This window comes from Mustela nivalis (assembly GCF_964662115.1).
Source record: "Mustela nivalis genome assembly, chromosome: 11".
Classification (NCBI taxonomy): domain Eukaryota; kingdom Metazoa; phylum Chordata; class Mammalia; order Carnivora; family Mustelidae; genus Mustela; species Mustela nivalis.
Genome location: NC_139030.1, coordinates 41,202,252 through 41,217,328, shown reverse-complemented (window position 1 = coordinate 41,217,328; position 15,077 = coordinate 41,202,252). Strand labels below are relative to the sequence as shown.

The following is a 15,077-nucleotide window of genomic DNA, read 5'->3' as shown; positions in this document are numbered from 1 at the left end:
AGAATGAGATGAAGTTTTGCAAAGCTGTATACTAATAGCTTAAAAGACTGGAGAAGAGCAAGAGGGGAATGGAGAATGAGAGTGTCTAATTAGGCTGTTCCTCTGAGCTAGAGCCAAAGAAATGGCTTCTTCACAGAAACACATCCTAAAAGCAATTCTGCACCTTGTGGTAGATGGCTCAGAAAGTTGAGAAAGTGTATAATGATTTTGTGAAATGAAGATTTATGGCATCCAAAATAGTTATACCTCTGACTTTTTAAAAATGAGACTATCAAGAATGTAATACGATATGAAACAAATAACATCTGTTATTACAGCACAAACCTTCAACTTTGAGTTTGGCAGATGTTTTGGAGGTGGCCACCTTGTAGGTGTACTCTCCAATGTCGTCTAATTTGGTGGCAGCGATGATAAGTCTCCTTTTGTGGCCATCAGATTCACTCCGGATGTTGTTACTCAGTGGTAGGTGTTTGCCATCCTTCAGCCACTCGCCTTCTGAATCTGGGTTGGCAACTTCACATTCAAATATAGCTTCCTGTGATTCAGCCACCGTCTGATCAGTGAGTGGCTTGGAGATGGCCCCCCCTTTGGAACAAGACAAGTGTAAGTGTGAGTCCTTCAAAAAATATTATGTAAAAAAGAAATCTTTGAACAATTAAATATAAAATATCAAATTTTAAAACATGATTTTGAATATCATGAAATGTCTAGGATTATCTTTATCCATATTGAGAATATATCACAAAAATCCCTATTCTAGCATGCATGACTGACAACCAGAGGAAACACTGGAATCAGGAAGGCTTTGCAAAGGGAAAGCAACCGTTAATAGAGAATTTTGAGAACAATACCACCTGGATGGCCTCTAACTCAATTTCTCCTTCAAAAGTATTCTACTTACATCTTCTAAGGACTGTTTGCTGCAAATATATCTAATATTTGATTGTGAAAAGATGTGCTAAGAAAATGTTCAGTCATCAATATTTCTGTAAGATTAAAGATTCTTACATACTAAAAATCACTATTTTTCTTAAAAAAACATTTATTTATTTACTTTGAGAAAGAGTGGGGTAGAGGCATAGGGAGAGGGAGAGAAATATGCAATCAGGCTCCTGCCTGAGCACAGAGCCTGATGCAGGGCTTGATCCCAGGACACAGAGATAATGACCTAAGCCAAAATCAAGAGTCAGCCACTCAACCAACTGAGCCACTCAGGCACCCCCAAAAATCACTGTTTTGACATGTGTCATCTCTTTCATGAAACTTCCCCATATTGCCTCCATGGCCACTATCCACTGGCAGAATAAATAACTCCTTCAGCAAGTTAGTTGCTCATGTATCTGTGCCTTTCTAAATTGTGAATTTCTCAAGAAAAAAATATCATGCCTTATTCATTTCTGTGTCCTGTGTTTCTAGCACTGTCTTGCCTATGGTAGGACCTTAGTAAGTGTTGAATTAAATCACATAGAGGCTCATAGATTTTCCTCATTTCCACACATTTAAAAATGTGATTTATATTAGACATGTCGAAGTGCAGGGCCTAAAGTTTTGTTTCAGAAGTATTTTTTCATGGTCAAAAATCTGAGGAAATATAATGTAATAAAGTATAAGATAAAGTGGGATACACAATTCCCGCATGGACTTCACAATTTAAACCCCATGTCATATCGTACTCCTCAATAAATATATTGTAATGAACCAAACACATTTATGATGACTTCTAGTTTTTTCTTGACAGTTGATTTCTGCTTTTGGTTTTTCATTTTGGAGCAAGGGATTTCTGCTGAATGAGAATGGTCTACTTCATCTCATAAGACAGAGATACACAGATACACTAACTTACATTTTTAAATGTTCATTGGGTTTATAAAACAAATATGAAGGGAACAAAGGAAACAAAAGTTAAAGAAACAAGAGTAATTTAAAAAAAAAGAAATACACCTTAGAGTAGGAAAGTTTAAACAAAGCTCAGTTCAACCACTGCTTATTAATCACCTATCATGTGCAATATGTTGGAGAACACAGAGAAGAATGAAGCATTTCCAGATTTGGGGGCTTATACTCTGGTGTGAGAAGAAGAAATGGGGCAATAACACAAGTATGTACTAAGGGCCATGGAAGAGACACACGGAAAATAATCCGATAGTCGGAGTAGTAAGATCTTACACGGATGGGAAGATGAAGGAAGGCTTCAAAGAAAATGGCAACTGAGGTAGGTCTGCCTAGGAGAACACGGTGAGGACAGTGTTGAGGGAACTACTGGCTTTGAGAATAGCACAAGCAGAGGCATGAAGTGAAAACTGATGGGAATTTGAAAGGGAATGGGCCACAATTTCTTAAATTAAAACAACTTCCCCACATAAGAAGTTAGATTGAATGATAAATATACCAACCTGCCACAGTAAGTTTTCCAGATGTCATATTTTCTCCGGCAAAAAATGTATATTCTCCTTCATCATCTTTCATCATATTTAGAACTGTCAATTTATATATTTTTCCATGCGCTTCAATTTTATATTTAGAACTGGGTTTGATTTCCTTGCCCTTAAAATTCCACAAAACATCAATTCCTGAGTGGGACAGCTCAACTTCTAAGATGACATTTTGGGTTTCTGTACAGGTGAGGTCACGCAGACCTCTGATAATTTTAATTTCTGGGGGAAAAAATAATCACTTGGTTAATAGCACACTAAGAAAATAGAAGGCTTAAGACACTGATAACTTAAATGGAAGAATCCTTACTTTCCACAGAGAGATCACAGCTGGTTTCGACCCTCCCAACCATCAGCTTGTAAGGTCCTTCATCTGAAGCGTGGGTCCTGTTAATCACTAGTCGCTGCTTAGTGCCTTTGACAATGGCTTGTACGCGATCATCAGGCTTGATTTGTTCATCATTTACATACCATTTAACGGAAGTCACATCAGGGACTGAAACCTTACATTCGAGCACAGCCTTGGTGCCCTCAAGCACATTAACATCCTTTAGAGGAGTTATCACATCAACACCTGTAAAGCCACATGCATAAATAAAAGACTTATGAAAGTGGATTTTGCTTTAAATGCCTGCTTATTAAAGTTCTCTACCCAATAACAGGGTATCCTACCCATAAAAATATGTAAGTTCCACTCACTATAGACAGAGACACGCCCAGTGGTTGACAGTCCAAGGGATGGAATGGTGAAGGAGTAATTTCCAGCATCCTCCTTAGTCATGTCTTCAATGAGCAGCATATGGGACTGTTTGTCTATCACAATGTGAACTCTGTCACTGGGCTGCACTTCTTGGCCATCTTTCATCCAGACACCCTCCACGTTCTCCAAGGAGACCTTCACTTCAAGCTGGACAATGTCACCTTCACAGACTTTTTGATCACTAAGTCCTTGCAGGATAGCAATGGGGCGGGCTGTGAAATACAGGGAGAAAAAAGAACTTTATGGTCATTTCTTTATCAATAAGCCATGATGATATTCAGTGCAGACCAAAAGGAACAGGCAGACTTACGTCTCATCTTTAGTTTGCAGGTTGTCTTTTTTCCATCGACAACAAAGCTGTATTCTCCCTGGTCCTCTTTGGTCACATCCTTAACTGTGAGATTCTGACGTCCACGGCGAGATGTAATTGTGTATTTGCCATTGGACTTCAGCTCCACACCATTATGATACCATTTGCCTTCTATATTTTCTGGGGATATAATGCACTCTAACTCTCCTGAAAATGATTCTGGAACTTCTATGTCCTGAAGTTCTTTCACAAATTCAACAACTGCACCTGAGGCATAAGATAAAGAGAAGTTACTTCCTTCGGAGAGGCACACATCTACACTTAAGGTAGAAAAAATTCCTTGTAAATCTCTCAAGTCTCCCATGCTATCAGGAATATTCTTTTTTTTTTTTTTTAAAGATTTTATTTATTTATTTGACAGAGAGAGATCACAAGTAGGCTGAGAGGCAGGCAGAGAGAGAGGAGGAAGCAGGCTCCCTGGGGAGCAGAGAGCCTGATGTGGGGCTCGATCCCAGGACCCTGGGATCATGACCTGAGCCGAAGGCAGAGGCTTTAACCCACTGAGCCACCCAGGCGCCCCAATCAGGAATATTCTTAATAGCAACCTGTCGATGGACTGAGAAATTTTTAATAAAAAAAAGTTATTTTGATATTAAATCATTTATTTTAAAGATTTTATTCATTTATTTGAAAGAAAGAGAGAGAGTAGGGGGGTGAGGGGCAAAGGAAGGGGTAGAAGCAGTCTCCTCACTGAGCAGGGAGCCCAAAGTGGGGCTCAATCTCAGGACCCTGGGATCATGACCTGAGCCAAGGGCAAATGCTTAACTGACTAAGCCATCCAGGTGCTCCTAAATTATTTTTTAAGGCACAGAATTTTATTTCAATATAAAATTTTTAAAACAAGACATCAAAATAACTTTGATTTTTAAAAATCCAAATTGTCAATATCTTTAATTGCTGGTATAAATTTAGAAATCTTGCTCTGCAGCTTATATCCAATTCCCAAATAATTCCTTTTATGAAAGGAAAACTGCAAAGCTAATTTTATCACATACTAATGGTGACTTTAAAACTGAAATAAATAGTGAGATTATTATTTACTACCTTCGACAATAAGTTTCGCTGTTGTTTTTACATTTTCATCTTCTACGAGTACACAGCTGTAGTCTTCAGCATCGGATGCGCCAATTGTCAGTATGGAGAGGAAGTGAACCTTTCTGTCAGAGTGCATCCTATATTTATCTCCCGTATGAACCTCCACACCATCTTTATACCACTTCACTTTGACAAATGGCTCTGAAGTTTCACATTCAAAGGTTGCCATGGTGTCTTTTTCCTTAGCAACAACATCTTGTAATTCCTGTGTGAAAATGATCGATTGCTTGGCTATAAGGAAAGGGGGGAGAAAAAGACATTGTATTAAATTAAATTCACAATTTGAATAATGGGAAAAGAAAAGAAAAGAAATACGCTAATGGATAGTCATGGATAAATAGAGACAGATTCATCAAACCAAAGACTTCAAATTACCTTGGACAAGTAAGAATGCATGGCTTGAGGTTTCCCCAGCTATGTTGATGGCTTTCACCATGATGCTAGCAGAGTCCTCGGCAGTCACATCTCTTATGACCAGTTCACATACATTGTCCTCAGGCCAGTACCAGTAGATTCGGTCAGAGCGTTCGATCTTTACCCCATTTTTGTACCATTCACATTCAGGGTCTGGTTTTCCCACCACTCTGACCCGGAAGTGTGCATCAGATCCTTGGCCCACTGTTTGGCTTTGGATTCTTTCAAAGATTTTAGGAGCCTCCATACTAGGACTCAGTTCAATTTTATCAGGCTTAAACGTTGGAATAGTGATCTTGCCTTCTTCAGCAAGGGCTTTCTTCTCCTCTTCAGTTAATTCTTTGGTCCAGTGGAGAAGCTCATCTTTTGTCTTCCTTAGGAGCTCTTCATAGGATTCATCCTTCTTACGAGACTTGAGCTCCACAGCAGTAATGGCTTCATAATATCCCTCCTCAGTTCTGCGCTTGAATTTACTGCGCAGCTCTTCAGACTCTTCAGATACTTTTTCATGGGTAATTCTTTCAGCCCTTTTCAACTTCACAACTTCCTTGGTGTCAGTGGTATCAACAGGTCTATCTACTTTCTGTACTTCAAACTGAAGTTTTCCAGGTTCATGTATGTGAAACTCGGGCTTTGGTTCAGGGGCTCGCCTGAGGACAGACCTAAAATCTTCCCTCTGTTGGATCTCAAGTTTCACTTTATGCTCTATAACACCTTCGGGATTTTCTGCAGTAACCTTGACTTCCCCTGTGTCGTAGGATTTGCAGTCCACAATGTCCAAATAGTGAATGCCATCATAGCGAACTCTGAACCTTTTGCTTTTGCGGATCAGCTGTCCATTGAGGTACCAGTTGACTTTGGGTTGAGGGTAACCTGTCACTCGGCAACGGAACCTAGCGGTCTCCCCTTCGAGTACTCTTACTGGTTCTGGGAACAAGACGATGTCTGGCTTTTGCTTTTCTTTTTGATCTGTTGTTACACCTGTAAGTGCACCTTCGTGAGCCATCCTCTCTAATTCTTCAATTCTCTGTAAGCCTTTCCTCCCCTCAGGCAACTGAGATTCTTCCACAAGGCTTTTTTCATCTTTAACAATAAGTGTGGCAGATGTGTGATCTGTTCCATATTTGTTAGTAGCTCTGCAAGTAATGATACCACTGTCTCTGGAATATGCAACTCCATAATCAAGGCTGCAATACCCAAACTCATTGATCATACGGAGCCTGTTGGCTGCTTCAAGTGGCTTTCCATCATGGAGCCATTCCACCACCATTGTTGGGTCACCAATTGGTGTTAGCCTACACTCGAAGTGGGCAGGCCCAAAGCGCTTGAGTCTTAAGGAAGTGAGTTTTTTCTTGAAAAATGGTTTCTGTTGTTTCTCTTTATCATAGAGGTCACCCTCTTCCCATTGCTCCTGACCATATCGCAGATGGAGGGGCTCTAGTTCTGGGGCTGCAATCTCCTTTGCTCTGTAAGTCCCTCGTGGGATGATTAATTTTCTCTCTGGCTCAGGCTCTGCAAACTCAACCTCAACGTTCACTTTGCATCTTGTAGTGTCTCGGCCAGCCTTATTAATAGCAGTTGCAGTATACCAGGCAGAATCCTGGCTGACAGTGGAATCAATTTTAAGGGCAGCTTCTCCCTTGGTTCCTTCAATTCTAGAAAAAGTGAAAAAAAAATCAATACAGGAATAGTTATTGCTTCCTTGGTTACTGGATTTGTATAATGAGCTTAGTTTTATTATTTTCAAGAAAACTTACTTGATTTTTGGATATTTATGAGGTACAATGATGTCACTGTTTTTCAGCCATACGATATCAGGGTTGGGATTACCCGTAGCTCTGACTTTCATTTCAAGTCGAGAGCCTTCCTTTATGTTGAGGTTTTTTAGTTTTTCTATGAACATTGGTTTTACCTGATGTTCCACAGCTGGAAGAGAAAGGTTTTGATTCAGAGTGAGTTAGGACTGAAATACTTGTTTAAAGCCCAAGTGACAAGGTAGTTTCTTTCTTAAGAGCAAATACCTTCCACAGTTAAAATCACTGAAATCGAAGATTTTCCTGCCCTGTTTTGGGCAATGACAGTCCATTCCCCAGAATCACTGGGCATTGCAGGGACAATAATCAGTGACTGGGTGCCATCTTCTTTAATGACTACTTTATGGGTAAAATCATTGACAATTTGCTGGCCTATAAAAAAATTAAGTAAAAAAGAAAACATGTATTAAAAATAATTGCTTTTAAAGTGTTTTAGACACCTATAAACTTAATTTTGTGTTTAATGACTTGTAAGTAAAAACTTATCATACATACCATCATGAAACCAGAAGGTCTCTGGCATAGGTCTACCAACGACCTTTAAGTCAAATCTGGCTGTTTGCCCTTCTAAACATTTGAAAGAAGCAGGCTTCAACACAAAGACTGGCTTATACAGTCTCTCAAGTTGTGATTCATCTGTTTCCTCCAGCCTACGTCCAGGGGACATCCTTGCAGGGGACATCCGTGCAGGGGACATCCGTGCAGGGGACATCCGTGCAGGGGACATCCGTGCAGGAGACATGCGTATAGGAGATCTACTCACTGAACGTGGAGAGACAGATCTGAAAAACCAAGGCAAAACAGAGTATTTGCATGAGGCATAGAGAAAACCCAGCAAAATAAACAAACCTCTTTCTTACATCATTTTAGAATTGGCTTCATGTACATATTAGATGGCACTTCAAAATCACCAGGATTCAAAACAGAATGTGTTATTATTGCCCCCAAATCTATGTTTTCCATATATTCTCCATCCCAATAGTAATTCTTCAACATAGCCAGGTGCCCAGCCTTAAAAATCTTGGAACAATTTTTAATAGTCTTTCCATCACCACCTGCCTTTAATTAGTCACCAACCCTTCTGATTCGATTGCCAAAACATCTCAATAAATATTGGTTGGTTAAATAAACCAATGAATACATTTATAGAAAAAGAGAAATATAATTTTTTATCTAAGCAAAGGGAAAACATAGAAATTATATTTGAGAAAAGCCTAAAACCTATCTACACATTGCAGCCAGACTGGCTTGGATTGGATTTCAAGTGTTGGCACCACCACCTATAGGCTGGGTGAATGAAGACAATTTTCATAGGCTCCCAGAGATCAAGTGCTCCCACTTCCAAAGCATTAATAATACCTACATAGAAGGGTTGTTGTCTAAAGAAGGGATAACATATGTAAAATTAGGTGTTAAGGAAACCTTGGTAATTTTCATTACATTAGTTACAGCACTGGCAAAATGAAAAGCATGCCACTCCAAGGAAAACGCTTTGTTCACCTTACACAGGGTTAAGAAATAAAAATGCTTGGCAATTATCTGTATGGCTAATGGCAAGTTTCTGTGCTTCTCAGCCTTCATTTTTTTTTTTTTTTTTTTTTTTTTTGGTCCCTCACACAATAGCAGTTTGTTACTGGGATATTTGGTCTTTTAAACAATTTAAATCTTCATCAACCCAAATTATTCTGAGTCTTACCTGATTCTGCTCACTGGTTCTGGCGTGGGTATGTAAGTCGGAGCACCAAGAGGCGCAGCAGGCTCTACATACAATTTCCCTGAGCAAATTGCATTTCCTTTCATATTGCTGGCAAATGCAGTATAGATGCCTTCATCTTCTGGAAGAACAACAGGTATGCGTAGACTAGCTCTGCCATCTTGCAGAAAGTCCATTTGGTATCTCTCTCCATGCTTGATGCGTTTGCCATCTTTGTACCATGCAATCTGCAAAAAAATATCACGCATTTTTGAAAACAATTTAGATAAAATAGTTACTGTAACTGATTTGTATCTTTATTGTAACCTGGAGACCTGATGTTTATATTTTACCTTGGGTAATGGATAGCCAGACATCTTGCAATGAAAAGTAACACCCATCCCCTCAAGAATTCTATAATTCTTTATTCTTAAGTCAAATCCTGCTTCAACAGCTTCAGATTCTGAAATGTCAACTGCCATCTTTTCTTCTCCATCTTCTTCAAGAAGTTCTTCTAACGTAGTCTTTATTATTCTGTATTCAATTTCTTTGATAAGCCTCTCTTCAAAGGAAGAGATATGGAATTCCTATATAGTAAAAAAAAAAAAATGACAGTTTGTTAAAAAATATATATCCTGCGGAAGGAAATAATCTTTAAGAGTGCTAGTTTTAGAGATAAGGATTGATTAAAGTTTTTGACTGGGAGAAAAATCTAGAAGCTTGTTTGGTTTTGTTGAGAATTAGATGAGTCACTGTTTTGTTTTTTAATCTGCATTATCATCATCTTTGTCAGTTCATACGGTGGCATCTTGGGTCAATGACAGCCTAAGGGCACGGGTTATGTTTGGAATGTCCATCCTGCAGATGAAAGGATCTGGGCAGTAGTGCACTTGGTTGTTCTAATATTTGTCTTTTCCTACATATATGGAATCCCTATTTCTAAAGCCATGTTGTGCAACATGTCATGAAGATTAAGGAAACTCATCAATAGTGAATCTAGACCCACTAAGCATAGTTTAACCCTGACCCCATCCCAGGAAAAGGAAAAAATCAAAAAGAGGGACATTGTCGGTGGTAATTTCATAATTTATGAAATGGTTTACTTGGTCATTATTGTTCTACTCACCTGTTCTTCTACAAAAGTTCTGACCATTACAGTATCTTTGGCCATTTTTTTCCTAATTAAGGCCTGTTCTTTTTCATACTCTTTCTCATAGTCAGAGTATAAGAATCCAGGTGCTGTTTCCCCAACTTTAGGTTCTTGTACAAATGCAGTCATTTGTGTTTGGTAAAGCATCTCTTGCTGGGACTTCATCAGTGACTCATACTCAGCTAGAAGTTAAGAATATGTTATTGTTTTTAAGTGTTTATTTAAATTCTAGTTGTTAATATACAGTGTGATATTAGTTTCAAGTGTACAACAGAGTGATTCAACACTTGCATACGTCACCCAGGGCTCAGCACAAATGCCCTCCTTAATCCCCATCACCTGTGTCACTCCCTCACCCCCACCGACCTGCCACTTATCTCCCTTTTGGTTAACTTTCAGCTCACTTTCTATAATTAAGAGTCTCCTTTTTGGTTTCTCTCTCTCCCCACCCCCCTTTGCTTGTTTGTTTTAGGAATATAAGTTAATTTTAGTATTTCTACAAAAAAGTGTTCATGCCACTTCATTCAGGCAAGCCCTACACTAGGAAAAATTGATAGCCAAAAGGTGAATTTCCCAAATTTTACCATCAAAGTTCTCAATCTATATTAAATTGAATTCTCAAACCAAATTTTTATTTACAATTCAAAGCAGCTGCTACTATCGTGGAAAGAACTTTACATTACTGGTCAGTTCTTTAGGATCTAGTCTAGTGCTCTTCCTAATTTACTGTGTGGTTTTTGGCAATTCATTTATTCCCTGGGTCTTGAGTGTTTTATCTGCTAAGTAAGGATAATAACTTTCTCTAAGGGGTGTTGTGCAGATCAAATAAGACAGATCCTGGAATGTCCACTATAATGTGAACAATTAAGCAAAAGTAAATGTGACCCATAGATACACTTTGTTTGGCCTGAATGTCATTATACTTTTTTTTTTTTTTAAGATTTATTCATTTATTTTAAAGAGAGAGAGAGCGTGAGAAAGCAAGCGAGCATGCATGTGTGTGTACCAGCAGGGGGAGGGGCAGAGGAAGAGGAAGAGAACCTCAAGCAGACTCCCCAGAGAGCGTGGAGCCTAATGCTGGGCTCAATCTCATGACCCTGAGATGTGACCTAAGCTGAAACCAAGAGTTAGATGCCCAACCGACTGAGCCACCAAGGTGCCCTTTCAGGTTTCCTTTAAAACTTCAGGAACTCTAGGAACACTGAGCCTGGCATGTGTGGGCCTGGCGACAACACAGTGGGGGTGGGCAGCTACTATGCCCTTAAGGCAGGGCTCAGGCTCTCCAGTTTGCCACTGTCTTCATGGGACTCACTAATATTATCTGCCTGGATCTGGAAGGCAACTGGAATTGGAATCCCTGCATCTTCAAAATATGCCTAGAAATAAATGCACCAAATAGAAACTGGTGCTAGAACCTTGAAGTTTAACACCAGTCTGGCTTTTGGGGCAATGTGGTCTAAAACATTTCCTATACAGCTGAGGCCAAGGGAAGGTAGCAATGGAGACAGAGCTAGGATATCAGAACTGGGATGTTTTAACAGGCCTTTTGGCAAACACCCAGCACTCCTCCTTCCTGGCGTTTCCTTTCCTGTCATGCACACAGAAACTACTCAGAGCTGCCTTTACCTTCTTCAAGCAGGGAGGCAGATGCAGAAGTCTCGCCATGCTTATTACGAATGACAATAGTGTATTCTCCAGCATCATCGGCAAATGTCATTGAAATCACCAGTCTGCACTCCCCAGTTTGCTTGTTGTAGCTCACTTTGTATCTTTATGGAAAAGAACACACATAAAATTCAGTCACAAAAACCCTACGTGAAGAAACCAGCCCTCATGAGGATCTGTGGCACAAAATGCAATGACCTTAGACATGTGACTAAGCTCCATGTAAAATAGAAGATTGCTGAGAGAGGAAAATGAATGGACATGAGAAATGAGGGTCAAACAACTTAAAATTTTTGCTTTAAATAAGGTTCATGTATTCTTTGAAATAAATAATAGAATATACTACTACTAGTATCAACCATTTGAAAAGGGCTTCGGTGTTTATGTTAGCAAATGAGAGGTCATTTAAACACTTAGGTATTTCTCTTTGTTCATTATTTTGCTCTCTGTTTCATGTGAAGATCAAATGAATAATCAAAATAATAAATTCCTTTGAATATTTCAATATGAAGCCTCTGGTATGCTATATTTTTTCTTACTAAGATAAAAGAATTAGATTTTTTCATTTGTCATAAGTTTCAGGAAATTCAAAGCTAAATCTTACATTCATTTACAGCTAATTTATTAGCATAAATGTTCATCATGTATAACTAAGTTTCTTCTTCATTACATGACCCTTGTTTCTTTTTATCTTTTAGTCACTTAATTATTATGCATTTTTATTGAATCCTATCTTAGATGGTTTCTGGAAGAATATATGTGTGTAAAATTCCACATTTTCTCTATTTACTAGCTCTATACATGTATCAAACAAGAATACAGAAAAAATATATCTTTACATACCTTTGTCACAAAGCTTTGTTTCTCAATAAGACTTTGTGCAAAACTATAAAAATACTTCAGAATATACTCTGAAGTTTCCATAATGAAAGAGCCTACATTGGGGGGGAGGCTATTTCTCTGTAGGCTTCATATACATAATATACAAATCACAGATAACTCTGTCAGCCATCAAAATACCTGTATCCTGTGGTAAGAGGAACACCAGATTTTTTCCAGTAGACGTGAGGCTTTGGATTGCCGCCAACCTGACATTCAAACACAATGCAGCCACCTTCCACCAGTTTCTGGACCACTGGTTTTGTAATGAAGAAAGGAGCAGCAGGCTCTCCGGGCCCTGCCTGTTCCTCTGTGATGCTAGTATCCGTCATCACGACATCTCTGGACTCTATGAAGCTGGAAAGAGAATTCCCTCCATATTAGCTTCTGCAGTTGCAATGCGCCAATACCAAAGGGACTGAAAAAAATCAAAACTGTACTAGAACAAAAGCAGAAGTATGTTTTACCGTTTCTCTTCCGTGGTCAATCTCTCAGTCACTGTTGTTTCCTTTTCAAACTCCTCTGATGCTAGAATAAGACAGAAGTTTCTCATTTAAGTTGGGTATTGAGTATGTTTTGTCAGTGACTTCTGCTTAGTGTGACAGCTAAGCCGACCCTTCAATGGACCCCCAGTTCCCCAAGGGGCCATCATTATGAGGCATGCAGAAACTGCGCTGTGGAAGGTGTTGGCTGAGGGCAATGGCGTGTTTAGAGGGCGGTGAGAGTGTGCACCAACCTTGCACAGCTAGATAGCAGGATGTACTGACGGTCCCGGCCTCATTCACGGCACTGCAGGTAAATCGTCCGCTGTCTTCTGCAAAGGCTTCGCGAATCATAAGACGGGCAATTCCACTCTGGAAGGTTATCTGGAAGTCTATGGAACTTTCTATTTGGTAGTCTTCCCTGTACCATGTCACTTTTGGGGATGGGTACCCAGAGATGTGGCACTCCAAGGTGACGGATTCACCTTCTATAACCGTCACATTTTTTAAGCCCTGAAGAGAGAAGGAAAAGGAAATACCGATAAGACGTGCATAGTCATTAAGTCATTAATCATCTCTATGAGTTATGACAAGTGGAAGGATTTGAACTTGCACATTCTCATGGCCATAAAATGGTTTTTTTTAAAGGTCAAGACTCTAGAAATATTAGTAAAGAAACCCCCTTGGAAACTGAGTATACCTTACTTGAAATAGATGTCAGGTGTTGCCAAGTTTGTAAGGCAGAACGGTATCAACACCATATAAAGGGGCAACTCTGTACCCTCTGTTATTCTCACATATTTAAACAAAGCAAATGCTGCCACTTCAATAAAACTTTTCCTGCTATTCCCAATCAGACGTACTCTCTTCTTCCTCTGTTAAAAGCAGGTGCTTTTCACTGCTATATTATGCTTGTCAACTTCTATATGTATCCTTTTCTCTGATACTAAGGCTAAGATATCAAAAGGGCTGGATTGGTCTGTATATCTCCATAACTCTCCCAATAAAGCCTTATACCTCACAGAAACCCATTAAGTTTGTTGACTATGTGACTGACAGTTGCCAAACGGAATTCCTCTTTTTCTTGCCAAATAGTGTATTGTCTTACAACTAGCCGTTGTGAACTCACTAAGGCCATTCCGAGAAGCTAATCTTTGCATATGTTAAAAGTATCAGACCACACATGCATCAACTTCATTACTCACCGAGACCAAGGTTGGTGGGGTAACCGGGATTTCAACAGGTGCAGGCACTCTTGCTACTTCTGTCACCTGTGAATTTTACAAAGGACGTTACAAAATGCCCATGAAATAGGGGGCAAACTCATCAACTCCTAGCACATGCAAAATTGCAAACACAATTTGAGACACAGGAGCTCTGACCCACACCAGACTCAAAAGAATTACGTCTGAACATGGCAAAGGAGAAAGGGAGGGTGCCCGGCCGAGGGTGCCCGGCCGAGTACCCCAGTGGCACAAACAGGCCCCACTCCATAGCAATGGCTCAAGAAATGGCATGCAATCCAGGGACTGACCTTGGTTTCTCGCTCATGTAAGACTTTGAAGCGTTCTTCATGGACTGTGCCACCAGTGATGCTCACCCCTACCTCCTTCTTCACTTCGATGCCAGCTTGACTCTTGTAAGTGTCTGGCACATCAGTAAAGGGGAACTGAGGGGAGGGGGTAGGTTCGGCTCTCACTCTAGCCTCAGCAGGCTTCACAGTTGGCGCCTTCACTGACTTGGTGATCTTCTGAGCAGAAGGCGTGGCCGACAACTCTTTCTGTAATGTGGCGATAGCACTACCAGCTATCGATGCCTGAAGGGAAAAGGAGCAATCCATGTCAGAATTCAGAGAGCAAATGGCCACCATCCCTCATTCTGCCAGAGGGGTGTGGGGAGGGGGCCGAGTCTGTGGTCTATACAGTCTTTCAATGCTCTCACTATCACTCTTCTGATCAATGAAAAGGCAGTTAGAGATAAGCCTCTTATAAAGCTCGTCATCATTCCTGCCAATCTGTAAAACACATTTGGAAAATATCTTTCAAGGGTTGTATTTAGAGTCCGTTATTTCATGCTCCTCATAAAGGGATGGAGGGTCTTCTAAAGCTCAGTGGTGAATTTCCAGTTAACCGCCCTAACAATACCACAGTGGGAAATTCAAAATCAGGAAATTACGAAGGTATTTGGTGAATGCCTGAGAACTACATTAAGATAGCACTGTAAAGTTTCAGCCTCAAATCTGGGTGGCAGCTGAAAATGGAGATGTTCAGGAAAATATTTTGAAGGCTTTCTCACTCTTTTTATTCTATCACTTTCTACAGTT

General features: G+C 39.9%; 1 protein-coding gene across 1 annotated transcript in view; it reads right to left on the bottom strand.

Moving 5' to 3' along the window:
• LOC309843473 (titin-like) overlaps positions 1-15,077 on the bottom strand; it is a 275,519-nt gene that overhangs the window by 238,255 nt on the left and 22,187 nt on the right. The window contains 19 exon segments of the mRNA XM_082688984.1: positions 325-585; positions 2,394-2,654; positions 2,743-3,006; positions 3,132-3,404; positions 3,503-3,769; positions 4,607-4,888; positions 5,033-6,726; positions 6,829-6,997; positions 7,093-7,257; positions 7,381-7,667; positions 8,582-8,826; positions 8,932-9,165; positions 9,705-9,910; positions 11,355-11,497; positions 12,414-12,629; positions 12,740-12,800; positions 13,009-13,267; positions 13,960-14,025; positions 14,289-14,570. Coding sequence (XP_082545110.1) covers positions 325-585; positions 2,394-2,654; positions 2,743-3,006; positions 3,132-3,404; positions 3,503-3,769; positions 4,607-4,888; positions 5,033-6,726; positions 6,829-6,997; positions 7,093-7,257; positions 7,381-7,667; positions 8,582-8,826; positions 8,932-9,165; positions 9,705-9,910; positions 11,355-11,497; positions 12,414-12,629; positions 12,740-12,800; positions 13,009-13,267; positions 13,960-14,025; positions 14,289-14,570 — 5,635 coding nt within the window.